The 26,475-nt window shown below is 39.0% G+C and overlaps 2 protein-coding genes across 7 annotated transcripts in view; one reads left to right on the forward strand and one right to left on the reverse strand.

Annotated features, from left to right (window-relative positions):
- The window catches only part of DECR1 (2,4-dienoyl-CoA reductase 1), a 47,626-nt gene extending 44,053 nt beyond the window's left edge, over positions 1 to 3,573 (reverse strand). Inside the window, exon 1 of one of the 3 annotated variants that reach the window (XM_072603610.1) lies at positions 3,349 to 3,573. In XM_072603610.1, coding sequence (XP_072459711.1) covers positions 3,349 to 3,417 — 69 coding nt within the window. In that variant the 5' untranslated portion in view covers positions 3,418 to 3,573. Of the gene's footprint in view, positions 1 to 2,656; positions 3,020 to 3,348 lie in introns of those variants that run through there. The other 2 variants (XM_072603612.1, XM_072603611.1) reach the window with 2 other exon arrangements.
- Positions 3,574 to 15,495: 11,922 nt separating this feature from the next.
- Positions 15,496 to 26,475, forward strand: part of NBN (nibrin) — a 47,777-nt gene continuing 36,797 nt past the window's right edge. For 3 of the 4 annotated variants that reach the window (XR_011965855.1, XM_072603615.1, XM_072603616.1), the window contains exons 1-5: positions 15,496 to 15,671; positions 20,929 to 21,062; positions 22,292 to 22,440; positions 23,497 to 23,656; positions 26,174 to 26,277. Coding sequence is in view for 3 of the 4 variants with exons in the window: in XM_072603615.1 (XP_072459716.1) it covers positions 15,635 to 15,671; positions 20,929 to 21,062; positions 22,292 to 22,440; positions 23,497 to 23,656; positions 26,174 to 26,277 (584 nt within the window). In the remaining variant the exon portion in view is untranslated. Of the gene's footprint in view, positions 15,672 to 15,909; positions 16,404 to 20,928; positions 21,063 to 22,291; positions 22,441 to 23,496; positions 23,657 to 26,173; positions 26,278 to 26,475 lie in introns of all 4 variants that reach the window. The other variant, XM_072603617.1, reaches the window with a different exon arrangement.

Genomic DNA, 26,475 nt, shown 5'->3' on the forward strand with positions numbered 1-26,475 from the left:
TGCATGTAGGCTAATGACTGTAATTACTTAGCAAAAATGGAAAATCCAAAATCCTGTTCTACACCAACAACACTGCCATGGATTTCTATTTGTGTGGTATTTTTTTGATGGATTGGAGGGTGGGGTAGGGGCAGGGAGTAGGAGGGGAATAAAATTGTTAGCAATAATAACATATTTATGTAACACTGAAAAGTTTAAAAAGTGCTTTCACATAACATTTTATTTATTTTGACACCTCCTGTTCTATCAGTCAATAAATATTAAGCACCTACTATGTGCTAGGCACTGTGCTAAGGGTTGGGGATACAAAAGGAGGCAAATATAGTACTGGCCCTCAAGGAGCTTACAAATCTAATGTGAGAGGCCACAAGCAAACAAACATATAAAAACAAGCTATATACAGAATAAACAGGAAATAATTAAGAGACAGAAAGCTCTAGAAGTAAGAGGGCTTGGGAAAAGCTTCCTGGAGAAGATGGGATTTTAGTTGGGACTTAAAGGAAACCAGAGAAGGCAACAGGTAAAGAAGAGGAGGGAAAATGTTCCAGGTCTGGGAGACAACTAGAGAAAATGCCCAGGGCTATGAGACGGAGTGTCTTGCTCCTGGAATGGCAAGATGGACAGTGCCACTGAATTGAAAATCATGTGGTGGGAAGTAAAGTAAAAATCATAAAAGGACAGAAATGCAAGGAGCACTACTTTGCAGAAAAATTCTGCAAAGGTTATTGCTACAATTTATTTTCATCCTCAATGAGGGTGGAGCCACCACACTTTGTCTTTAACATCACACATAGTCCCAGATGTACTTCTGGAAGGGAGAGGAATGGTACAGAACAAAGAGAGGAAAAGGAGACAGATTGAACCAAGGGTATGTAGAGAAGATCCATGCTGAACATTTCAGAATTATGGGGCACTGAGGGATTAACATATACAGTACCATAAGTGGAGGGAAAAATCTTGTACCTTATAAATAATAAAAAAGTGATCAAGACAAGATCAACAACTACTTTCTCATGCATATAAAATTCTTGTAAGAGTCATCTGTACTAAAATTGAAGGCATTCTCTCTATGGGGATATTAGTAAGAATAAACAGGTTTTCACAAGAGATATCCTAAAATGGACAAGTTCATGGACCTCAGGTTAAAAATTCTTGCCTAAGGCTAAACCTTAGTCTTAATAGGAACTTAGTATATGTTCATTGAATTGAACTTACATTGCATAGTTCCAATACTCCTGCTGTTCCCGATCCCCAACCCCCCCCCCCCCCCACCATTCTAATCAACGACCTCAGGCACCTGAGGAAGCCAGATATGGGAAACATAAATCTGCCCTCCATCCCCCTCAATCCTTTCCCACTAGGCAAAGGGGCAACAGCTGCATATCTCTGAGCTTTGGACCTGAGTCATAGAGTCAATCCCTATCCCAAAGTCATGGATCCTGCTTGCTAGTTACCCCTAATCTACATAGTTCTAACCTTTAAGAGGCTGTTCACCTTGATGAAGTACTATAGAAAGAGGATAATTTTTAACCAGACAATAACTTTTCAGTTTAAATGCTAATTTCAGAAACTAACCCCCTCAGAGAATGTACTTCCTACCACTACATATTAGAGAGCACTGTATTAGTGTATTCAGAGAGCACTGTTCTTGGAGCCTGGACAACCTTTGTCCTTGGTTTATATCATGCCTCTAGCTTTGTAAATTTAGAGAAGTTATTAGCCTCTTTTGATCAGACTCAGTTTCATATTCTATAAACTTGGGATAACAGCAACTACCTCTCAGTGTTGTTGTGAGGTTAAAATGAGAAAATGTGTATAAAGTACTTTATAAATTATTATTGGGAAGCAGAATAATACAGTGAAAAACACACTGGTCCTGGAACCAGATGACCCTAGGTTTATTATCTCACCTCTGATGCTCACCTCCCATGATCAATTCATTTAACAATCATTTAACCTCCCTGGGCCTCAGTCTCTCATAAGTAAAATGAACAAGTTTGGCAAGGTCGTCTCTTAGGTCCCTTCCAGCTCTATAACGATGAACCTATAAAAATGAGCATGCCCATGAAACTGATTATGATAACTTTTTAACTGATTATGGTAACTTGCCTATTAGGGTCAAGGAGCTGGTAGGTCTGTCAGTTTCACTATTGTTCCACTATACTGAGTTAATAATGTTGTCCTTTATCTGTGAACTAATAAGCAAATCAGCTTGAGTCTTTGTCTTCATAGGGAGGAAACAATAATAAACACACCCTATACACAGGAATAAATCTTGTTCAAAAAATAAAAACCTTACTTAAGAAAACAAAAATTCCAAACTCTTCCAACAGCAGTGGGGAGGTGAGAGGGGTGGGTGGGAAAAGAGACCGAGAGAGAGTATTTATTAAGCACTTACCATATGCCAGGTATTATACCAAGTGCTGTGTATACAAATACAAGCAAGACAGCCCATGTCCCCATGAGGCTTGCACCCTAATAGAGCAGTGTACCATGCAACCTGCTGGACCAGGAGCCAGGAAGACTAAGATACCAGACTCCCTTCATGTCCCAGCTCACTTTTCCAAGGGGACAGACAACAGGCCTATGATCCATTCTTACACTCACTTTCTGATTACTGGGAAGTGACAGTTCTATCTGAGAATATACAACTTACCTCACCGGGGATTTGGTTTGGTTTGGTTTTTAAGGAAGTCCTTTGTAAACTTAAATCGTCAATATAAATGGATTTTTTATTCTGCTGCTAGGGGCTTCGCCCACAGTGAGCCCTTAATAAATGCTGGTTCTTTATTTCACGCTCGGGACAGCCACCAAATTCCTCAAAGGCACCGGAGAGCCCAGAGTCCCGGACTGAGTGTTCTCGCCTTCACCCCTCGGTTTTTCCGTTAGCTTCAAGTTTGGGGCGACTTTAGAATGCAGAGGGGGGCGGCAGAGGCAGGACGGGGTAGAGGAAGAGTTGGAGGGAATGGGGGAAGGGCACCCTCACTCCTTGCATGAGCGGGAGAGGGGGCTGGAACTCGCGGGGCTTTAAACTGATCTAATTTTAAATGCACTGCGCCACAGCCCCCAACGAGGAGGCACACAAGGTTCAACAAGGGGCTGACACGCAGCACCGCAGGGGGCGGGGGAGCGAGGAGGTTCAAGTTCAGAGCAGGGCCACGGCGGCGTTCTTGGCCGCCCCCCTCGAGCCCCCGGCGCGGCTGGGCACCCCGCCTCGCAGCCCCCACCCCTCTGCGGCCCTCGTGCCCCGCAGGCCTCGCTCGCAGCGGCGGCCAAGAGAAGCGGCCACGCCAGCCCGGCCCTGGACTCCCGCCCCGCCGCAGCCGGGGCGAAGGGGGCCAGCCTTACCCGCTCGGGAGGGAAACGGACAGCCCGCAGGGCCCAAGGCCCCAAGCAACGGCCGCTCCGCGACGCCATGCCTGTTCGTTACAGAACCTGACCGTGGACGAGAAAAGTGCGGGGCGCAGGAGGCGCGGGACGAGGGTGGCGGAGCCCGGGGCGGGCTAACGGGGAGAGACGAGGCGGAGCCGCGACCCGGGCGGAGCGTCGCTCTGCCGGGTTCAACTTTGCCCCAGTTCCCTGGAACCTTCTCGGCCGGAGCTTGCGATCCTGGCTCCCGTTAACCCGTTTCTTCCCAGCGCTTTATTTGCCCCCCCACTTTCCAGACAGTTTGGTCTTTTTGCGGTCGTACCCCGAGGGAAGGAGCCGTTGGAGCCCGTTTCTGTGTGTGCCTGGCTCTCCCGCGATGCGGGCTTTGCCCAACGCAGAACCTGGTCTGCCCCGCACTTGCTCGTGGGATGCTCCAAGCTAAGGAGGAACAGGTCGTGCCCAGCAGGAGCTGCTTTTTGTTTCTGGTGCATCTCAAAAGCCATGGTAGTACCATTGCCCACAAAGTCGTGTTACAGATTTAGTGTTGGAAGAGACCTGGTCTCAACTAGTCGGTTAAACCTTTACATTTTACGGTAGGGAAGGTAAGTCCCTAGAGATGAAGTGGCTTGCTCTGAGTCCTGACCCAGAACTTTCCCCACTGCATCCCACTATATTAACAAGGCACCAGCATTGAAGAAAACCTACCAGGTCTCCTGTAGCCTTTCCATTTAACAAACATTTATGAAGGACACTAAGTGGTGTCTGTTTTTAAGGGGGACAGGATACAAACATGTCCACAAGAATCAGGAGGGACTTTGCATTTGGCTTAAGGAGGGAATAACAACCACACTCAATTGGGTATGAAAATCTATCTTACACCACAGGAAAGTATTGGGGAGGGGAGGCTTGATAGAAGGAAGGGCAAATGGGAGGAGGGGTAATTAGGAGTAAACACTTTTGCAGAGGGACAGGGTCAAAAGAAAGAACAATAGATACAGGTGGGATGGGATAAAGGGAAAATATGGTTAGTCTTTCACAACATGACTTACGGAATTGTTTTGCATGACTATTCATGTATAAGCTATATCAAATTGCTTGCCTTCTCAATGGGCGTAGGAGGGGAGGGAGAAAGGGAGAGAAGTTGGAACTCAAAGTTTTAAAAACTAATGTTAAAAATTGTTTTTACATGCAACTGGGAAATAAGACATACAGTCAATGGGATATAGAAATCTATCTTCCCTACAGGAAAATAGAGGGGATAAGGGAATAAGAGAAGAAAGAGGTGTGATAGAAGAGAGGGCAGATTGAGGGAAGGGGTAATCAGAATGCATGCTGTCTTGGAGTGTGGGTAGGGGAAAGATGGGGAAAAATTTGGAACTCAAAATCTTGTGGATGTGAATGTTGAAAACTAAAAATTAATTAATTAAAAAAACAATCAGGAGGGAGAACATGCAAATAACTGGAGAGATCAGGAAAGGCATCCTTTGTAGTAAGTTCACAATTCATGGAGCATTTTGTTGGCTTTTCATAGAACATCCAGGCCATTACCACTGAAATGAATGGCTGTTTTACATTGAATTCAGGCTTTGCTGAGTTTAATTCTGGCTTTGCTTTTGCTTTTGAAAACTAAAGCACAAGTAATGACTTTAGTAGCTCCTAGTTGCCTCCAGGATCAAAACCAAAATCCTCTGCTTATCATTCAAAGTCCTTCCTAACCCCTCTACCTTTCCACTCTTCTTATATCTTACTCCCACCAAGTGTTCCAGTGACCATTCCCTCCTGGCTGTTCCTGGAACAAGATGCCCCATCTCTCTTCTCTTGGCATTTTCTCTAGCTGCATCCTCTGCCTGAAATGCTCTCCCTCCTCATCTGCCTACTGCTTTCCCTGGCTTTCTTTTAAGTCCCAACCAAAATCCCATCTTCTACAGGAATCCTTTCCCAACCTTCTTAATTCCAATGCCTCCCCTCTCTTAATTATTTCCTATTTGTCCTGTATATTTTATACATTTGTTGTCTCTTCCGTTAGGGTGTGTGAGCTCCTTGAGGGCAGGATTGGCCTTTTGACTCTTTGTATGTGCCCTGTACTTTACACAATATCTAACATATTATAGGCGATTAATAAATGGTTCCTGATTGACTACCACTTTTTATTTGACCAAGCTACTTGTCTCTCAATGAGGTAAATATAGATAAAACCATAAGTAAATGCAGCAGTGACATCAAAATGATGCATCAAAAAGGGAAGAAGGAGTGTATCTGGGATTCCACTGTTACCATTACAGGTTTTCAACTTCCCTGGAATGTTAGGGAATTGTCTGAAACACTGAGAGGTTCAATGGCTTGTCCAGGATTAGAGAGCTAAAATGGGTCAGAGGTAGGACTTCAAATGGTCCTTCCTAGTTTCAAGCTACTCTTTCTTTCCACCCACTGAAGCTGCCTTTCCTCAACTTTATCCTTATGTGGCAGACACAAGTCTAGCTTATTACCCAGCTTGTTTTTTCTAAACCTTCCAGATTTTGTGCTGGGGCCATGATGGCCTCAGAACCAAGTTGTTTTCCACACAGGATATATGAATAAAAACTTCAGTGGAGGTTATTTACTCCTACTTCCCCAATATTCTAAACTGGCATAATTAGAGCTTAATCAGCAGGTTCTAGGGCATAAAGTTTCTTCAGCTACACAGTCTAGTGTCTGCCAAACACAGTAGGTACAACTGATGGAGTCCTAATAGAGCTGCCTCCAGCCCCAATAATCTAACTTCATTACAGGTCCACTGTACCTACCTAGCCACCACCCTGTCAATTTTCTAGCTTCTTCGTATCTTCCTCACTGCTCACTAGAACAACAGGTGTGTCCCTAAAACTCATAATTGTCACATAAGCAAACAGGAGGCATGGGAACCCAGCCACTGCCTCTACCCAGCCATGACCCCCCCCCAGACCCATCCATTCCCATAGAAACAGGTGTGTTCTTGTAGTCAATTACAATCACATCATCCATCTAGTCCAAGACAAGACCACAATACCTAACTATCTATCTTGACTAGACAGGACCACAATAGCTAGCCAGTTGAAGGACAGCATGGCCAAAACGTTTAACCACCAAACCATAGATGGGGCCCCTTCTCCAATACCTCATCCCTTAACAAACTCCTCCTGCTTTTTTAATATTAATCATATTCCTATATTCTATGTGAACCTCTGTTATATAATTACATCTTTACCCTATAAAAATCCATCTTGCTCTTTCTGAAGTTGCTGGTTCCTCTTGGAACTTAGCCTGCTTCATGAGAGGCATCAATCTCAATAAATGCCTATACTTGAATTAGAGGTGGTCTGATTCTGAATTCTTTCAGACATTTCTACTACAACACATCATGAAACCTCAACAGTCTTTGGTGTCCCTGGGTTTAAACCTCAACACAACTGACTCATAAGGAAATCTGTCTTGAATTAATACATATTAAATATTTTTAAATACTAAAATTGTGCAATGATCATTAACAAACTAGAGATGGTGATGAAAAGATTCTAAATATATAGTTCTAGAACTAGTACAAATAGGACCAAAGATTTGGATTTTGCCGTTTAAAAAGGCTTAGAGGTCATTGTTCAATTCCTTCACACAACTATTAGTCAGATCTGAGGTTCAAATCTAGGTCCAAAAGTGATATGATTTTTATTTATTGTTTTATTTATTGAAATTTTAACTTTAAGTTTACCTTTAAGCCTAAATAACTCCCATCTTGGTTTTAAATAATTGCTATACTGCTGTAGTTTGCCAAGTAATCCCAATATTTGTTGCCACGCATACCTGAAGAAACATGTCCAGAAAGTCAGAAAAAGGAAAGAGAAGGGAATGAAAGCCTGCTGAACTGGACAACTTCACAAAATGGAGGCTCCAGGAGATACTTTGGGATGTATATAAAAGTATTGCTGGTCAAAGAGTATGCTCATTTAATAATTTTTGGTATCCCAGCAATATCTAAGGGGAAAAAAAGAGAAAAGAATTGATCTGTGACAGAGAAGGGAGATATTGAGAAGTTTTTGGTTCTAAGACATCTCAGAACAAAATACCCAGGTTGAAAAAAGTCCCAAGAAAATGTCATGACTCCCTGCTGGAGCCTGTTCTCAAAATTGCCATTTTGTGAAGATAGCTAGCCATCCTCACTTCACTCCCAGTTGAATTCATCTTGCCCTTGTCTGGATATTTCCCCCATATTCACTCTTCTTCACCCTTTCCTGCTAGTTAGCCTAGACTTCAAGACTAATTTTTTTTTTCTTTTTTGCCCAGTATTTCCTCATAGAAGGGACTTTAAAAGGCCATAAACCAACACCTCTTCAATTTACAGATTAAAATCTTGATGCCCAGTGAGGCAAAGTGACTTTCCAAAGAAAAATAAAAATAAAAAAAATTTATAGAGCTAGAACAAATAACAAAATTAATCTAGAAGAACAAAGGTCAAGAATGTTAAGGGAATCGATGGAAAAATGGAGGTGCAGGGGAGGGAGAGTGTGGGAGGAAGTCAGCTTGTAATTTCAAGATTTCAAACTATATTACTGCAATAATGATAAAAACAATCCCGGTACTGCTAACAAACAGACTGGTGGATCAGATCAGTGAAATCGATTAGGTACACAATCCACAGTAGTAAATGACCTTGATAATTAATATTTGACAAACTCAAAGAGTTTTTTTCTTTTCCTCTTTTTCTTTAAAATAAATTATATAAGATGATGCTCTAGCAAGGAGCAGGAGAGGTTATTGGAAGAAATTATGGTTATGTAAAACACAGTACTCCTTTTCACATCAGCTTCCTACTACAGCTCTTGACAGAATGGGGAGGGGGGGAGGGCGGGGATGGTGGCAGAAGCAGAGGGAAGGACTTTTTTTGTCTTTGTATTCTCAGGGTCTTGCACATAGTGAATGTTGAACAAAGGTTTCCTAATTGAGAATTATCCAATCTAATCTCTTCAAGTGTTCTTCAACTTAGTACATGCATGAAATATACAGGGTAAACTGGAGCTAATGTCATAAGGCCCTAGCATGAAGGGCAATTGTGAAAGACCTGTTGCAGTAAGATTTCAGTTTTGTGGGAAGCCAAGGAATCCAGAAGAAGAAGGTGAGGAGATGGCATTAATTCTCTGTAACTTAGTGGACTTGAAGTCAGTGATACCTGAAGATAACATATTCTCTAATGCTGGCCATTCTTCTTTTGTCCCCTCAATCAGGAAGATTTAGGTTCAAGTACACACTCTGATATTCATTATTAATCAACCATTCAACAAGCATTAGGGAACATCTACTATGTGCCAGGCATCATGTTGAATTCTGGAGATATACAGACAATATCCCCCTGCCCCCAAAAAAAGCCTGCCCTTCAAAGAGCTTACATTTATTGGGGGAAAACAATATATACACCGGACATTACATATAAAATGGGTTCAAGTAATTTCTGGTGGAAAAGTACTAACAGCTAAGGGTAGCTTTCCTGCAGAAGATGAGTATTACAGAAAGCCAAGGATTCCATGAAGAAAAGGTAAGGACTAAGTACTTTCCAGTCATGGAGGGAAGGGAAGGGGTGAGGTAAGGAGGGGAGAGTGAACATACTGTGAAAAGATACAGAAACAGGAGATAAGATTGTCCTGTACAGGAAAGAGCAAATTAGGCCAGTTTGACTGTAATGTAGAGTGTGTAAAGGAGAATAATATCCAATAATCTAGGAAAAATAAACTTGAACCAGTTTGTGAAGGGATTTAAAACTCAAATGGGAGTTTTAATTTTCTCAGACATTAGATGGGAACATCTTTATTAGGAAAGAGATATGGTCAAAACCTATGCTTTGGTAGTTTTATGGAAAGTGAGTTGGGGATAATATTGCCAATGATACTTATCCCAAGGGGGCAGTTAAGGCTTAAATGAAATAATCTGTGTAAAACTCTTTGCATTATACATAAATTGTATTTATGAGCATTAGAAACCCATATAGGTCAGAAAGTTATCCAAAAGACAATATTCACTCTACTCTACAGATATCAGTGATACCTGAGAGAAAAATTGAAACAGTAGGTGGTCAAGAGATGTTTAACTTACAATGCAAGTTGCACAGAGATGATATTCACTTTTTCTGGAAGGTTTCTTTTATACAGAAGAGCAATAAAAATAAAAGGAAATGCTTGTTTTATTCCGATATGCTACACCAGCAAAGTATAGAAATATATGGCAGCAGAAGAAAAACCCTCACAATTAAGAAAGATAAACATTTAAAAGATATATAATTTTTCTGGACATAGCCTATACAAGAATTTGTTTTGCTGGACTATACAAGTTTGTAATGGGGGTTTTGTTTTTCTTGTTTCTCAAATGTGGGAGAGTAGGGGAAGAGGTAGATGAGAGAGAAGATAGATCTTCACTTGAAAAAAATGAAAACAACATAAATTATCTAAGGTAGAGACAAGTAACTTCTGTTAATGAGACATTGCATAAATAGGATGTAGGTGTTATGTAGGTGTATTATTTTGTTACTTCACCAGGAACATCATGATCCTACAAGACTGAATCAGCCGTGGTATTTACACCTCACCTGTATCCTCTGCCCATCTGATAGGACGGGAGTGCTAAAATCTACCCAGATCCTCCATTTAAGGAGGGCCAGAGGGTCAGCTATCTCTTCATTTCCCACCTGGTTTCATTCATTTGTACTTGCACAGGAAAAACAAAAACATTCCCATTGGGTACCCTTTTCTACCCTTCATTTTAATCTTCCTTTTATGTGTTTTCTTCCCCAAAAAAGATTGTAAGCTCCTTAGCGACTGTCTTTCTTTTTTGTGATTGTATCTCCAGTTTAGTATAGTACCATACACATAATAGGCAATTTAAAAGTGTTAACTAACTGAAATTATCTGATAATAATTAACTCATTTTAAGCCTTTTGGGGGCAAGAGAATGACTCCTGAGCTCTAGGTAGTTCCCTATTCTGACTGTAGAGTTTTTTTAGACAGGCCAGGAAGGCAACAAACATTTATTAAGTACTTGCTGGTACCAGACACTGTGCTATGTACTGGGAATTCAAATACAAACAAAAAGATGGTCACTGCCCTAATGGAACATATATTCTAATAAAGGAGAACAACACATAAATGGAACTGAAAAGTCATAGGGATGGGGAAAGGTACCAGCTGGGGCAAGGTTTCCAAGTCCAAAGACCTAGGAGCACAGTTGAGAGCGGACAAGCAGGAGGAATTCGATCACAATTGATGTGATTGTTAAGAAATTCATGGGGGGCAGAGCCAAGATGGCAGAGTAAAAGTAGGGACTTGTTTGACTTCCCCCCTAAATCCCTTCAAATACCTGTAATAAATGACTCTAAACAAATTCTAGAGCAGCAGAACTCTTTGAAAGAGGAGAGAAGTCCAGTGTGGGCTGCACCAGCAAGATTGGGTCCCCCAGCAAAACTGGAGCAGGCCTCAGGGGACTGCATCATTAGCAGCTGTGGTGGTTTCCAGAATTCTTAACTAACAAACGCCAAAGACAATTTAGAAGGTCAGTAGGAAAGGTCTGTTGGACCTGAGTAAGAGAGGAGCACAGTCATGGACCCAGCCCTGGGGTAGTGGTGGCAGCTGCTGCTTCTGAATCTTTCAGGGGGATCATGGAGCTGATCAGAGGAGGATTGCAGGGATCTCTTTGCTGGCACTGAGGCAGAATTCTCTTGCTTTGCCTGTGCCTGGATCTGGATAACAGTCCTGGGAGGTGGTCCCGGGATGAGGAGAAGTGCTGGCATGGCAGAACTTGTGGTGGTGGTAGAGAGGGAATCCTCCTCACAATTCTAAGGCAGAAAAGAGTGCTTGTGGTCACTCATAGACCAGAGCATAGACCAGGAGAGGAGTAAACTCCTCTCCTTTGATCATACAAACTTGGAAGAACTGAAAATGTACAGGTCCCTAGAAATATCTCTGAAAACAACTGCATAAAACACCTGAAGCTTGGGACAGTACACCTTACATACTGGAAGCAGAATCCTATGTTAACAAAGAGCTAAAAAGTCAAGCAATAATTGGCTTGAAAAATGAGTAAACAGCAGGAAAAAATTCAGACTACAGAATTCAACTTCGGTGACAAGGAAGATTAAAACATACAGCCAGAGGATAATAAAGTCAAAGCACCTACATCCAAAGCCTGAAAGAAAAATATGAATTGGTCTCAGGCCATGGAAGAGCTCAAAAAGGATTTTGAAAATCAAGTAAGAGAAGCAGAAGAAAAGTTGGGAAGAGAAATGAGAGTGATACAAGAAAACCATGAAAATGAGTCAACAGTTTGCTAAAGGAGACCCCACAATAGTGAAGAAAATATAATCTTAAAAAATAGACTAACTCAAATGGCAAAAGAGGTACAAAAAGTCAATGAGGAGAAGAGTGTCTTAAAAAGCAGAGCTGGCCAAATGGAAAATGAGGTCCAAAAGCTCACTGAAGAAAATAATTCCTTAAAAATTAAAATACAGAAAATGGAAGCTAATAACTCTATGGCAAATCAAGAAATTATAAAACAGAACCAAAAGAATGAAAAAAATTAGAAGACAATGTGAAATATCTCAATAGAAAAATAACTGACCTGGAAAATAGGTTCAGAAGAGGTAATTTTAAAAATTATTGGACTACCTGAAAGTCATGATCAAAAAAAGAGAATAGATAACATCTTTCAAGAAATTATCAAGGAAAACTTCCCTGATGTTCTAGAACCAGAGGGTAAAATAGAAATTGAAAGAATCCACTGATCACTTCCTGAAAGAGATCCCAAAAGGAAAATTCCTAGAAATATTGTAGCCAAATTCTAGAGTTCCCAAGTCAAGGAGAAAATAATTTAAGCAGCCAGAAAGAAACAATTCAAGTATTTTGGAAATACAATCAATATAACAGAAGATTTAGGAGCTTCTACATTAAGGAATCGGAGGGCTTGGAATGTGATATTCTGGAGGGCAAAGAAGGTAGGATTAAAACCAAGAATCATCTTCCCAGCAAAACTGAGTATAATCCTTCAGGGAGGAAATGGATATTCAATGAAACAGAAGACTTTAAAGCATTCTTGATGAAAAGACCAGAGCTGAATAGAAAATTTGACTTTCAATTGTAAGACTCAAGAGAAGCATGAAAAGGTAAACAAGTGTAATAGTAATTTAAATGGAAAGATCTTTCTCACTAATAGACCCATATGATCTGCTTAAATCACCTAGAAGCCTAAGTCACATGTAGTAGGAGGAGCTTGCTGAAGAGGCGGAACAGGAAGGGTGGAGTAGAACCAGGAGGAAGTGAGTGAGTAGGGTCAGTTCAGAGGGGATAGAACCCAGGCCAACTGACACAGTAGGACAGTTAATAGTGAGAAGGCCCTGGCTTAGGGAAGGGAGGTTTGAGAATGGACCCCTGCCATGATCCTGGTTATTAACTTCTTGGTCACCATGACAGATTTTGCTTTCTGGTTCTGGGATTTGGCTTTCTGGTGTTTAAATACATGTTTTTCTTCTGCCTTCTCTATGGAGAGTCTTCTATATTTTGTGATTGAGAACTATGCTGGCATATTTATAGTCAGTACCAATGCTGTGAATATTGCCTTGGTGATATAACAGGAAAGAGAAGTCATAAGAAACTTATTAAATTGAGCTGTTTACATTCCTATATGGAAAGATGATATTTGTAACTAATGAGACCTTTCTCAGTATTGGGTAGTTGGAGGGAATATCCAAGTACATATATACACATATGTGCATATACATGCATTTATATATGTATATGTGTGCGCATATATATGTGTGTGTGTGTGTGTGTATATACATATATATGTATTCCTTTAAGGAGGGAATAACATATATACTCAATTAGTCACAGAAATCTATTTTATCCTACAGGAAAGTAAGGGGGAAGGGAAATAATAGAAGGGAGGGAGAATGGGAGAAGGGGTAATCAGAAGCAAACACTTTTGAGGAAGGACAGGTCAAAGGAGAGAACAGAATAAATGGGAGGTGAGATAGGATGGAGGGAAATATAGTCAGTCTTTCACAACATGACTGTTATGGAAGTGTACACATATATAACCTTTATCAAATTGCTTGCCTTCTTAATGAGGGTGGGTGGGGAGGGAGGAAGGGAGAGAAGTTGGAACTCAAAGTTTTAAAAATGAATGTTAAAAATTGTTTTTACATGCAACTGGGAAATGTTATGCAAGTAGTGAAGTATAGAAATCCACCTTGCCCTATAGGAAAAGAGAAGGGAAGGGGATAAGAGGTGGGGGTTGATCGAAGAGAGGGCAGATTGGGCAAAGGAATAATGTGGTAGGGAGAGGGGAAAGATGGGGAGAAAATTTGGAATTCAAAATCTTATGGAAGTAAATGTTGAAATCTAAAAATAAATTAATAAAAGAAGAAAAGAAAACAATTTAAAAAAGAAATTCCTAACATTCTTGCAGAGGCTGGGCTATCTACCTAATTTTACTTAATCCCTGGCCTCTTTAAAATTGAGGCAAATTCATTTTAGTAGAAACATTTGAATATAATAGCATGTGTGGATAGACAGGCATTGGGAAGAGAAATTGGGGGAAAATAGAAAGATAATGCATTCATCAAGCATCTAATATGTATCAAGTCCTGCACTAAACACTGAGGACACATATACAAAAAAACAAGATAGTATCTATCGTCAAAGAATCTATATTCTAATGAAGAAAATGAAACATAAAGGGGGTGGGGGCTTGAGTAGGATCTCTAAATATACCACCCACCATATCTTCTACAAAGAGTGATACAGTTTTGTTTCCTCATTGCTATTTTTTTCCATTTCTTTTCTTTGTCTTGTTGCTACAGCTATTCTTTCTAGTACCATATTGAATAATATTGGACATCATTGCTTCACTTCTGATCTTACTAGGATCTGATCTTATAAGTTTATCCCCATTAATGATTGCTCTTGGTTTTAGATAGATGCTAATTATGATTTTTAAGAAATGCTCCATTTATTCCTATGCTTCCTAGTATTCTTAATAGGAATGGGTGTTGCATTTTGTCAAAAGTTTTTTCTGTATCTATTGATATAATCATATGATTTTTGCTGATTTTGTTACTGATATGGTCAATTATGCTTATGGTTTTCTTATTGACTCAGCCCTGAGTTTCTGGTATAAAATCCTTCCTGATCATTGTGTATGATCTTTCAAGCTCCTCCTTTTCATTTTTTAGCCTCAGAGCAGCAGGGTTCCACAGTTGCTAAGCAACAGACAGAAACAACAGTTTCACCTCAGCTCTGGCACAGCACCTTGCGCTGTTGCTGGTCACACGCATCACCACCCCTCCTGGATTAAAAGCAGAGCTAGCAACATTAAAACTCTTTTTTGGAGAAATTCATCACAGGACCACAGATCTCTAGCAGGAAGTGTCCTCAGAAGCCACCTACTCTAATGCCCTCATTTTACAGATTAAGAAACATCACAATGCAATAGAAATGAATGAAAATGAATTTTTAAAATCTGAAAATACATAGTACTCAGAACTTCAACGTTTTCGCAAAAGATTTTTTTTTTGAAATATCAGTTCTGTCTTCCATCCTACTTAGGGATACATTTCTGATTGTTCCCCCTCCACAAAAAAAACCAAAGTGAACAACTTACGTTGAGATGAAGTATAAGCTCTTGTATGTGCTAACACTTAGCATACAACTTGAGGTATAGTGGGTATATAATTCAATTGCTGAATTGAATGGAACTTTACTGGATTTTGGTCCAGTAGCTTCAATTCAAGAAATATTTATTACGTGCTTACTAGGTGCTAAGTTGTTTGTTATTGGAGATTTCTGGGTATGATTAGAATTTCATCCCTAATTACTCTATGTGATCTCTGGAAAGTAACTTTCCCTCGGGGACATCAAGATTCTAATGTGCAAACTGAGGAGGGGGTGGGAATTAAATGGCCTTTTAAAGTCTCTTCCAGTTCCAAATCCTAGGAAGTAATGCCGGGCAAAAAAAAAAAAAATCAGTCTCGCAGTCTAGGCTGTTTTCCCTCCGCCAACCACCAGGTGGCGGGGCAGTCACCAACTCTTCCTTTTCCTCACTACCATTTCCTCCCTTCTCAAACACTCCCGTAAACGTCCTCGTTCCCGGGAGCGCGCCCGTCCCGGCCATGCGCAGGGAGCGTGCCCGTCGGCACCAGGAAGCAACTTCAGGCCCTTTCCCGCGTGTGAAGCCGCTCTGCTAGAGCAGAGCTTCCGGAGTCCGGACCTCGACCGGGCTCATGTGGAAGCTGCTCTCCGCCGCGGGCCCGGCCCGAGGTAAGGACGGTGGAGGCACGGCGGCTGGACAGGCCCTAGCTGGAGTCCCCACGCAGGCCCACAGTCCTGTCGCCGGTGACCAGAGGGAGAGCGGGGAGAGGGGAGAAGAGCTACTGGGGTAGTTGCGGGAAGGGAGGGGCGCCAGCGGCGGGTGTGCAGTTGCGAGACGTGCCCCAAATCACGACCCCCTGCTGGGCCCGGAAAAGTTGGTTTTTTTTTGTTTTTTTTTTTTCTCCAGAAAGCCCAGTCACTCTCCTCGGATCCTCCCCCCCCTCACTTATCTGATTGGTCAGGCCACCGGAAGCCCCGCCCCTACAAGACTGCATCCTCCTTAGAGCTGAAAACTCTTAAGCTAGTGGGGCGTGGTCTGTCTGAGAAAATTCTGATCCGCTCGATGCGAGAGCGACCGTGATGGAGTAGTTAGGTTTTACGTAGCGCTTGAAGGTTTACAAAGCTCCTCCCCCGTGTTAGATCCTTCGATCTTCGCCGAGGGGGAAGCGGAGAATACGAGTCCCTGTACGTCAGGTCTTTAGCGGGGAAAGAAGCCATGTAGTCTGTCTTCAGCTGTACGGTGCAGTGAATGGAGAGCTAGACTCGGGATTCGGGAAGACCGAGTTCGAATCCTGCGTCAGCTCGTGACTCAGGACCAGTGGCCGCCTCCTCATCTTCCCGAAACGAGAGGGCTGCTCTCAGGTCTAAATCTGCTTTCCTGACTTCTCCTACGTGCCCTAGGTTGGTTTTTGTTTGTTTTTTTAGTAGGGGCCGCATTATTTTGTGCCCTGCGGCAGTAGTGTAATGATTAAGGTCACTCCCTCGTAGGTCCAAGCCTTGTTTCTGGTACCGGGCTGGATTATTCGTGGTCTCATCACAGTTGGTCCTCCACTGGTGCAGATCGCAATACCCTCCCTTTCCATCCATTCCAACTTTCTGTTCTTTTGTGGATACGCATTTAGAAAATGGATGTCCATCTGCTATTCTCCATCAGCCAGTCTTCTGCTCATAAACAGGATTGTTTAAAAGAGAAGTAACAAAGTAACTCCCACTCTCTCTAGAAAAGAATAATCTTTATTCATACAGCATTGCATATTTTTAGTCGTAGTGCTCACTTTTAATTCATTTCCATCAAATCAGTTTATTATAAATATTTCCATTTAACTATGTTGTGGTAGGGGCACATCTCAGATTCTGGCTGCAGGTCTTGTTACGGTTTTGTTCTCATTAGTATAGTGAAAGATGATGTACTTTCCTAAAACTAGATAAACAATTAGAGTTTAACCACATAGCCAGAACTTTTTGGTTATTAGATCCTAATTAATTTGCTAGGTCATGTGTACTACTTAAAGTAACATAGGAAATGATTTTGTTAAATATTTCAGGTGATCTGCATCTCACCATCAAGTAGACCAGGGTCTATATTGGATATTCAGAACCTAGTCCCACCCCTTTAGTTTGACACTTGAGAAAACAATAGCTCTGGGTGAATTTACTTGATTTAAGGTTATGCCCCATATCTTTAGATTTGAGATTAAAACCCAGTTCCTCTGATTCCCTGTCCCACTGTGCCTTTGATGTGAATTTTAATTAGTCCAACAACCTCACTCTAGTACTAAATTCAATAAAGATATTGGTGGTGAAATAGCAAAAGGTTCAGCAGTTTTTTACTGCTCCTTTTTTGCTGTCACTAGTTTTTCTTATTTCAAGGTAGCAGTGCCAAAGACCAATTTCCTTGACTAGCCCTTTCATCTTTTTAGCTCTTCTGATGCAACTTGTTTGCTGCCTATATTAAGTACTGGCTTGATACTGGATACCAACAGATAACAGATATGTCTCTAAAACAGTCTTCTGTCCATTGATATTATAATAGTTTTCACAACTGACCACAAGATGGCAACAGAGGATCAGCTGTAAGAAAACTATTATTTGTAAAGTGTTAGCAAGCATTTGTTATATCCACTCCCAACTTGGAGGATGAGGGCAGTTATTTCATGTTTGTTTAAACAACTTTTATGAGGATAACTTTTAACTTATGATCCACACCAGTGATTTCAGTTATTATGAAAACCTCCCACCCCACAAAGTGGAAAGTCTCCCCAATAGAGCTATTCTAGCACTTTTCACAGAAGATTGAAGCTTAGACTTCCTAACGCGAAGGTCAGTCCTGTATCTGTTAGGCCACATTGCCATGAGAATCACTTAACTGAACTCCATGAGGCTTGAGATTTGTCTTTATCTTCCTGTCCCAGTAGACGTTTGGAGACTTGAATGAAGTTGCTCAAAAGCATCAGACATGCCAGTAAATACTTAAGGCAATAGTCTTTATTATTGTGCATTTGAATTTATGTAAAGAAAAGATTAAGGAAATACCAGAGGGCTGATATATGTATGTATATATATATATATATATGTATACCTATATATATATACATATATATATATATATATGTATGTATGTATATATATATATATAGTAAAGGAAAGCTTCAACCTGAGTCTTTAATATTCCAGTACCAGAACTGCCAGTTCTAAGAAAGGGATAGCCATGATAGCCAGAAGACATGACCATTAGGTTTTTTTGGATGAGATGAAATGTATGTCTTTTTCTATTTAGGCAGTAGTCAGATGGTGAAGTCATTGAAGACTTGTTGAAGGAAAGGTGACTTGAGTTGGGCCTTGAAGAATAAGTAGGGTTTTAGGGAGGCATGAGATGCAAGTGCCTAGCACTATGTCTTACACACCCACCATGGCAAGAGGAGCAGGAAGTACTAATTATAAGTACTTAATATTTTTAAGAAGGATCCTTGATTTTTTTTTTTGATGAGCACAATCCTTCTTCTTTCCTCCAATAGTATGCATTTATTAAGCCCCTACTATGTATGAGACATTGTGCTAAGCACTAGAGATACAAATCAGAAAAGGAAAAATTATCATCTTTCCTCAGGGAGCTTTCAAACCTAACAAAGGAAGTCAGTACACAGAAGGAAGCTTGAAAGGCTGCCAGAAGGTACCTAGTATGGTGGTCGTGGAGTAGAAACCAAGCAAAGTATTGGAAAATAGTGGGAAATGAGTAGACCTCTATATTAAATATGAGATTGTGTTCATGAGTTTCTATGGCTGAAAAAAATCACTTTGTGACAGTCCTGGTAATGTTTCTTCAAACTAACTAGGCTGATCCTTGGACTTAAGATGTATGTAAATGGTACATACTATCACTGGGGAAGTACTTGAAACATTTACAGTTTATAAGAGGGCTGTGGAAGCTTTCAGACTCCTGGCAGAAGAGATCACGTGCTCATGATCATGAAGAACAATCTATATAGGGTTTCAGTGGATGAGTGGGAAAGTTAATAGTAGGTAAGTACCAGGTTCTGGCAAACCTTGACTACAAACCTAAGGAGTTTGGGCTAATATAAGGAAATCAAGAGTTTTAGGACTGTTAATCTGATGTATAGGATGATTTAATTTAGAGGGAGACCGTTTTGGTAATACTTCCAGGTGATACAGGAACTCAGAATTCTCCAATGCACATTCTTGCATTAAGTGATTCTCTCCCACGTTGCACTAGTACTAGCTGGGAAATAGGAAGGCAGGAAAGGGCTGTGGTAGAGTAGAAAGAGAAGTAGGGGTGATGAGGGCTAAACTATCATGTAGTAGTTCCCTAACTTAAGGATCTCTGATTGCCATGTTCCCTGAGGCCTGGCAGTATCAAGTGTTTATAATTAGAAAACTTACTATAATTCAGTAATAGATGTAAAAATTGTTTGGAAATTTAAAAACATTAGGTATCATGCTGGTACTATTTGAAGATGAAGGTGTTTAGGGCCACTTGAGTTCTAATCTTCCTTCAGACACTTATTAGCTGTGTAACCCCAGGCTAGTAAGTCATTTAACCTCTCCGATTTTCAGTTTCCTCCTCTGTAAAATGGAGATAATAATAAAACCTACCTCATGGAGTTGTTGTGAGGATCAAATGCAGTGCATATGTACATTTATGTGTATGTCTGTATATATACATATGCACACACATATATAGTGCTTTACGACAGCTAGGTGGCACAGTGGATACAGTGCTGGGCCTGAAGTCAGGAAACTTCATCTTTGTGAGTTCCAATCTGCCCAGTTTTCTTTATCTATAAAATGAACTGGAGAAGGAAATGACAAACTACTCTAGTAGTTTGCCAAGAAAACCCCAGATGAGGACATGAAGGGTGGAATATGACTGGAAAGCAACTGAACAACCAAAGAGGGCTTTGCAAAATTTAAAACACTAATAATGTTTATTATTATAAATTTTATTGTATTTATCGTGTGTTAGTCACATAACAAGATTGTGATTAATCAGCTAAAACAGTTGTCTTTTGGGTATTTTTCCTATGCCACACAAAATAAATAAGTGTTCTTCATGCTAAGTCTTCATATTGGTTGATAATATTAACATTTTTATGTTCATTTTCACAACTCTCAAATGTAAATTTAGTATAAGCTTTCATTTAAAAAATTACCTGCATTAGCTGTATGCTTGGTTGACAGTAGCTAGAATTTGCCAACATTTGAAGGAATATTTTATAGCATACTTGAGAAACTGATTTGTAAGTTCAATCATTTTAAATCAACTAAAAGAGCTGTTTAAGAGAATCTTGTAGTAAATGAAGTAGAAAAATATTTTTACTGTAATTGACTTCTTCCTACATTTAAGTTTTATCAATTGGCATATTTTGTAAATTGAGTGATTTTTTAAAATATATATTTTTATTGATCAAAGAAATTGACTTGAGGGAGTGGTAAAGGATGATAATTGGACAGTCCTAGCACTCTAGTGATGTCTTCTTCATGTCAGAATGTCAAATTTATAGGCAAAATTGTCACCAGATGTTAGGCATGCATGGGTTGTGATCCTTTTCATTGGAAGAAACATCCATATTGATAAGATCACAGTTTCATTTGAGTATTTGATAGAGAAATACTTCTTAACAATATATACCTATTCATTTTCACTTGATCACTAACTTATTAACCTGTCAGTGACCCAAACAACTGCATTGCAGAATATTTACTGCTCTGTATTAATACAGATTCTCCTTACTTGAAGCTCCCTACAGGTCCAGACCAAAAAAACCCAATACCTTAAAACACAAATTTGATTTGAGCAAATTTCAGTAGTTTTTAGCTAGCAAAATTAAAATTCTTTCTTTACAATTATTGCTTTAGGTGGAAAAATCTTTGGAATTTTCATTGTCAATATGCTTTATGATTTCCTTAGGGGATCCTTATCGACTTTTGCTTAATGTTGATTACGTTGTTGGAAGAAAAAATTGTGGAATTCTAATTGAAGATGATCAATCAATCAGTAGAAATCATGCTTTGTTGACTGTCAGACATTCTATGACCAACCTGGTATGTTTCTTCCTTAATTGTCATATAGTGTTGTAAGATTATATGAGCCATATGTTTGTGAAAACAAAAGATTGTTTTGAAGTCAGAGGAAAAGATTTTGTGGGGCTTCTTTTTAAGATAAAATGGTCTCCTCTCTTAATGATAACAGAAATGAACAATTGTACCTTGTCAATAGTGACTACTTATTTATTGATTTTTTTTTATATTCTACTCCAAATCTTCATTTAGCTTTCAGAAAGTATACAAAATGAACAACATGTGTACGTATTACCTATGCTGAAATTATTATAATTTTGGAAAAGCCTAGTGTCTGTCAGACCAGTTTAAGGTTTTAGTTTTTATGTTCTATTGTGGCATCTATCACTGCATTTGTGTACCTTCATAACGAGTAAAATATTGAATCAGTGGACAGTTACAGCATTATACTTAAAATTCACATCTGGGTTGTTTTACCTTCTTTGTACTTAAAAAAAAACCAATCCTGTTTCTTAAATAAAGACTGGAAGTGAGCAATAGTTTAGAGATGTGTAAAGTAGAGCATAGTATAGTGGGAAAATATAAACACAGGAACGTGGATTCAGAGATACTCAGTATCTTGAGAGGGAGGGAGAATCCAACACTTTAATAGTTGGGGGTAGGGAAGGGGAAGAACAGAATATGGACAAATTGGAACTACTTTCATAGGAAAGGAATATATTTGGGAAAATGATGATTGATGATGGTTAGATAGTGGGTATAGAAAGTATAGAAAAATTTGGGAAGGGGAAAGGCTAACATACTAGAATTACAAAGTACCAAGAGCTGAGAGTATAAAGTCAAGGAATGCAGAAAATTCTTCTGACTAAAGGAAAGCAAGACACAGCTCATTGAGAGGAGGTAGTCTGAAGGATGATGGCTGGCTGGAGGAAGGTTATGAATGTGCTCCAGAGAAAAAGTGAATTGCTGAATGAAGGCAGCAATTCCTAACAGGAAGTGGCAATGATGATTATACCATTCAGTTTATCGTGAGGTTAACTATCATCTTAGCACCTTCCTCACCAAATTTTTCAACCTATTTTGTTTGGTATCCTTTTCCCATGTAAATTAATCTTTGATTTCATAGTGTTTTTCCTATTGACATTAGAGATATGTATTTATGGCTTCATCATATGTAAAAAAAAAAAAAAGGAATATTTTAAACATGTATTTTCTGAGTGGCAAGAAACATTAATACATATGTTCATTTCCAGAGTCAGGCTTCTGAAATCCCTATATTGACAATAAAAGATAATTCTAAATATGGTACGTTTATTAATGAAGAAAAAATGCAGAATGGGATTCCACTCCCTTTAAAGACAGGAGATAAAGTTACCTTTGGAGTCTTTGAAAGCAAATTTAGGTAAGTACATTTTAGACAGACATTTAAATGGACAAACTTTCTCCCTGTGGCCAAGTTTTGTTTTTGTTTCTTTTAACCTAAGTTGCTGTTTATTTTGTTTTTGATCCCTAAATCCGGTAGAACCATGCACCTGGTTTGTCAGACAAAATTATACAATATAGCGTGAATCAGATTCATAGAATCTCAGAGTTGTGACATCTGAGTCTGTCTGTACCCCCAAAGCCAATGCCAGCAGTCAGAGAGCTCGGACAAGCAGATCATAAGGATTGTGTCTGTATTCCATCAATAAAAAGAGAAAGATGAGTATTTTTCAAAATGCCTAGGTGAGGCCCATTAGCAGGGATTACTACTTTTAAATTTTAAAGGTAGTATGGTGTATTCATAGATGTAAAATTAGAACACAAATTGTTTGGTTCCTACATAATGCAACACTGATATTGTAGCCATACTTGTCCAGTGCATTTTTAAGTCCTAAACAGTTTTATGTTTTGATTTTTTTTTTAATTAAATTTAATAGTTTGGGTTTTTTTCTCAATTAACAAAAATCGATTTTCTCTCCCTCTTATTTTCTCCCCCATTCTTCTCATTGGAAAAACCAGAACTCATATAACAAATATTAACAGTCAAACAAAGTAAATTCCCACATTGGTCATGACAACCCCAATCCCAGTTACCTCCTTCTGTCTTCTCAGATCAACATTTCTATGTCAGGAGGTAGGGAGCATGCTTCCTTACTGATCTTCTGGAATCATTGTTGGTCATTGATTGCATTGATCCAAGTTCTTGAATCTCAAGAGTGGATGAAAGTATAAGTGGATCCTTTAGACTATTGATAATAGTGTTTCTTGTTTTTATGCATTGGGGAGATTTAAAATAACTGGACTCTCTTTGAACCGAAATGAACACACCTGACTGAAATGAGAACTGTTTCGTGGTGGAATAGAATCTGATCTTGTTTAGTCTTTACTAAACAGGTAACCATATTTTCCAGTTGGTCTACTTCTTTATCCTTATTAAGCCCATAATAAAAATTGTGTATCTTGTTATTCCCTACAGAGTGGAATATGAACCATTGGTTGCATGTCCGTCTTGTTTAGATGTCTCTGGAAAAACTGTTTTAAATCAAGCTGTTTTACAACTTGGAGGACTTGTTGTAAACAATTGGACAGAAGAATGTACTCACCTTGTCATGGTGTCAGTTAAAGTTACTATTAAAGTAAGTTGACTGCACTGTGATATTAAAAATTCAGTAAACTTCTAGTTATCTAATAAAACATTTCTCTTTGCTGTGAAAAATCATCATGCAGTTTTCTGACATAACCTCAGAGTTTGAAAGTTTATCAAAATAAATTACTGCTTCAGTACATCTTGTTCATTTTCTAAAAATGAGAACTATATCAAGCTCTTGGTTATAGAGAATTAAAATTACATTGACCTATAAGAATGTACAAGTATTCCTGACTAGGATATAGTATAAATAAAATGCACCTTTTTAGAAACAGGAGACATCAAAGAAGGAAGAAAAGCCATGAGTGAAGCAGAGATGAAAAGTTCACCTTGATAATTGTCAGATGATAACCACATGCTTATGCGTTAGGTAGAAATGGGAGTGACTCTCTCTGTAGCTTATATCCTTTCTTCTGTGAAATAAGTAATAATTTGCAGTTGCACAACCATTATATTTAGGTAGCTTTCTATTTGAAATTGGTTTTCACTTGTGTTCATTTGTATAGGATTATAAACTAGGCTCAGTAATAATACATTTTGAAAAAGATTTAAGAGGTTCATCCAGTTGAAGTGCTCCACTTGTCAGAAACCTTTTGACCTGGAAAGGGAACTTTTGAGGTTGCTTCATCCAACACCCTTGTGTTATAGATGAAGAATTAAGGCTCATAGAGGATATATATGACTTGTTATAGATTATATAGTCTATGTAGCAGGGACCCAAGCCTAGCTCCTTCCATTATAAGTTGAGCGTTCTTTTCACCATTATTATGATAGAATTTTATTTTAAAAATCACTAGCAAGACACAGCCCATTGAGAGGAGGTAGTCTGAAGAATGATGGTTGGCTGGAGGAAAGTTGTGAATGTGCTCCAAAGAAAAAGTGAATTGCTGAATGAAGACAACAGTTCCCAACAGGAAGTAGCAGTGATGATTATTACCATCCAGTTTATCATGAGATTAGCTGTCATCTTAGTACAAAAGACACAAATTTACTTGTGTTTCTGTATTTATTCCTAGAATGATCCTTTCTTAGATTTGCTCATAGTATTGGAGGATTATTTTTTTAATTCATTTTTTATCAGTTTTCAAGCATTTATTTTTTTTCTCTCTCCTACCATCATCCCACCAAAAAAAAAAAAAAAAAAAAAGAAAGAAAGGAAAACCCTTGTGATAAATATACAACAAATGGTCAAGGAGAACAAAGTTCCATAATGGCCATATCCAAAAAACTGTATGTCTTATTCTGGATGTTTAGTCCATAGTAATATAGCTAGCATTTATATAGTGTTGTGAGGTTTGCAAAGCATATTACATAGCGTATCTCACTACAACAACCCTATGAGGTAGGTGCTGTTATTATCCCCATTTCTTGGATAAGCGAACTCTGTCAGGACATGGGTAGTATTCCTCCTCCTCGGCCATCTGGAGTCATGACTGGCCATTGTGTTGACTATCATAGAATTCAAATATATAATCTAATTCCCTCATTATACATACAAGGAAACTGAGGCCCAGAGATGCACAGTGACTTGCCTGTGGTCATGAATAAAGTAAGGAGCAAGGTCAATATTCTAAAGCATCTATCTTAAAAATCTAATACTTGTCCAGGTATACCTTTGCCCCTTTTTATTGCTTTGCCTTCCAGAAACTTTATTTGGAGACAGATAAGGCTGGTTTTTTGTGGGGGTAAGATGAGGAGGGGCTGTATGTAGGCTTTGTGAAAGTCAGTGAGACTGTAAGCCCTCTTAACTCTGATTGTAGAGAGGCAGGATCATAGATTTAGTGAGTGGAAGGATCCTCAGAGGTTACCCAGACCAATCCCTTTATTTTAAAAACTGAAGCTCAAAGAATAATTGACTTGTCCAAGGTCGCATAGATAAGTAGTACAGCAAAGCTGAGAACTGAACCTAGGTCTCCAGATGTCAATTCTAATTCTTTTTCCACTGCACTTTATCTTTGACAGCTATTGAGCATATCACCTATGGAGTTATGCACAGTATGAGTACTGGAAATAATCAGCAGTGATTATTGACTCCAGTTGACTTGGTTTTTTCTTTTTTTCACCCTAAATAATATAAAGCAGCCACAGAATTAAGCCTTTTTCATAGTTGATATTTTCTAAAATTATTTAAGGAAAGTCACATAGGCATTATCTCAAATGCAAGTTATAGCCCTTGTTCTATGTGATACCTTTAAGCCTTTACAGATAGTAAATTAAAGTTCTATTTATTAAAAATACTTTAAAGAAAAATTCCATCCTAAACTAAAATGTGTTATTGACTTTTAGCTACTCTCATTTTTGAAGAAAGGTAAGGTTATCTTGGGAACAGCCTATTCTCTGTTGTTGCCATGAGGAATATGAAGTTGAAGATCTTTCCCCCAGATAAGTCTTCTATTAACTTTGTGTTATATACAAGTTTGGGATGCCTTCTTAATGTTCATTAGCCACAATTCTTAGTTTGTTAATGATCACTAATAAAATAAACAATTTGTTTCTCTCATTTTAGACAATATGTGCACTGATTTGTGGTTGTCCTATTGTAAAACCAGATTATTTTTCTGAATTTCTCAAAGCCATTCAGACAAAGAAACAGCCTCCAAAACTTGAAAGGTAAAGTATATTTTCATTATCACATTAAGGAAAGATTGGCTTAAAATATAATCTCAGATTTAATTATTAGAGAATGAAGACATAAAAATTGATATATTTACACTTTCATATGATTAGTGCTAGCAGGGATCTTAAAAGTTCAACTTTTTCATTTTATAGTGTTAGAGAGAAGTTATGCAACTTCAGAGTCAGGATTTG

Source organism: Notamacropus eugenii, chromosome 4 (genome assembly GCF_028372415.1).
Source record: "Notamacropus eugenii isolate mMacEug1 chromosome 4, mMacEug1.pri_v2, whole genome shotgun sequence".
NCBI classification, from domain to species: domain Eukaryota; kingdom Metazoa; phylum Chordata; class Mammalia; order Diprotodontia; family Macropodidae; genus Notamacropus; species Notamacropus eugenii.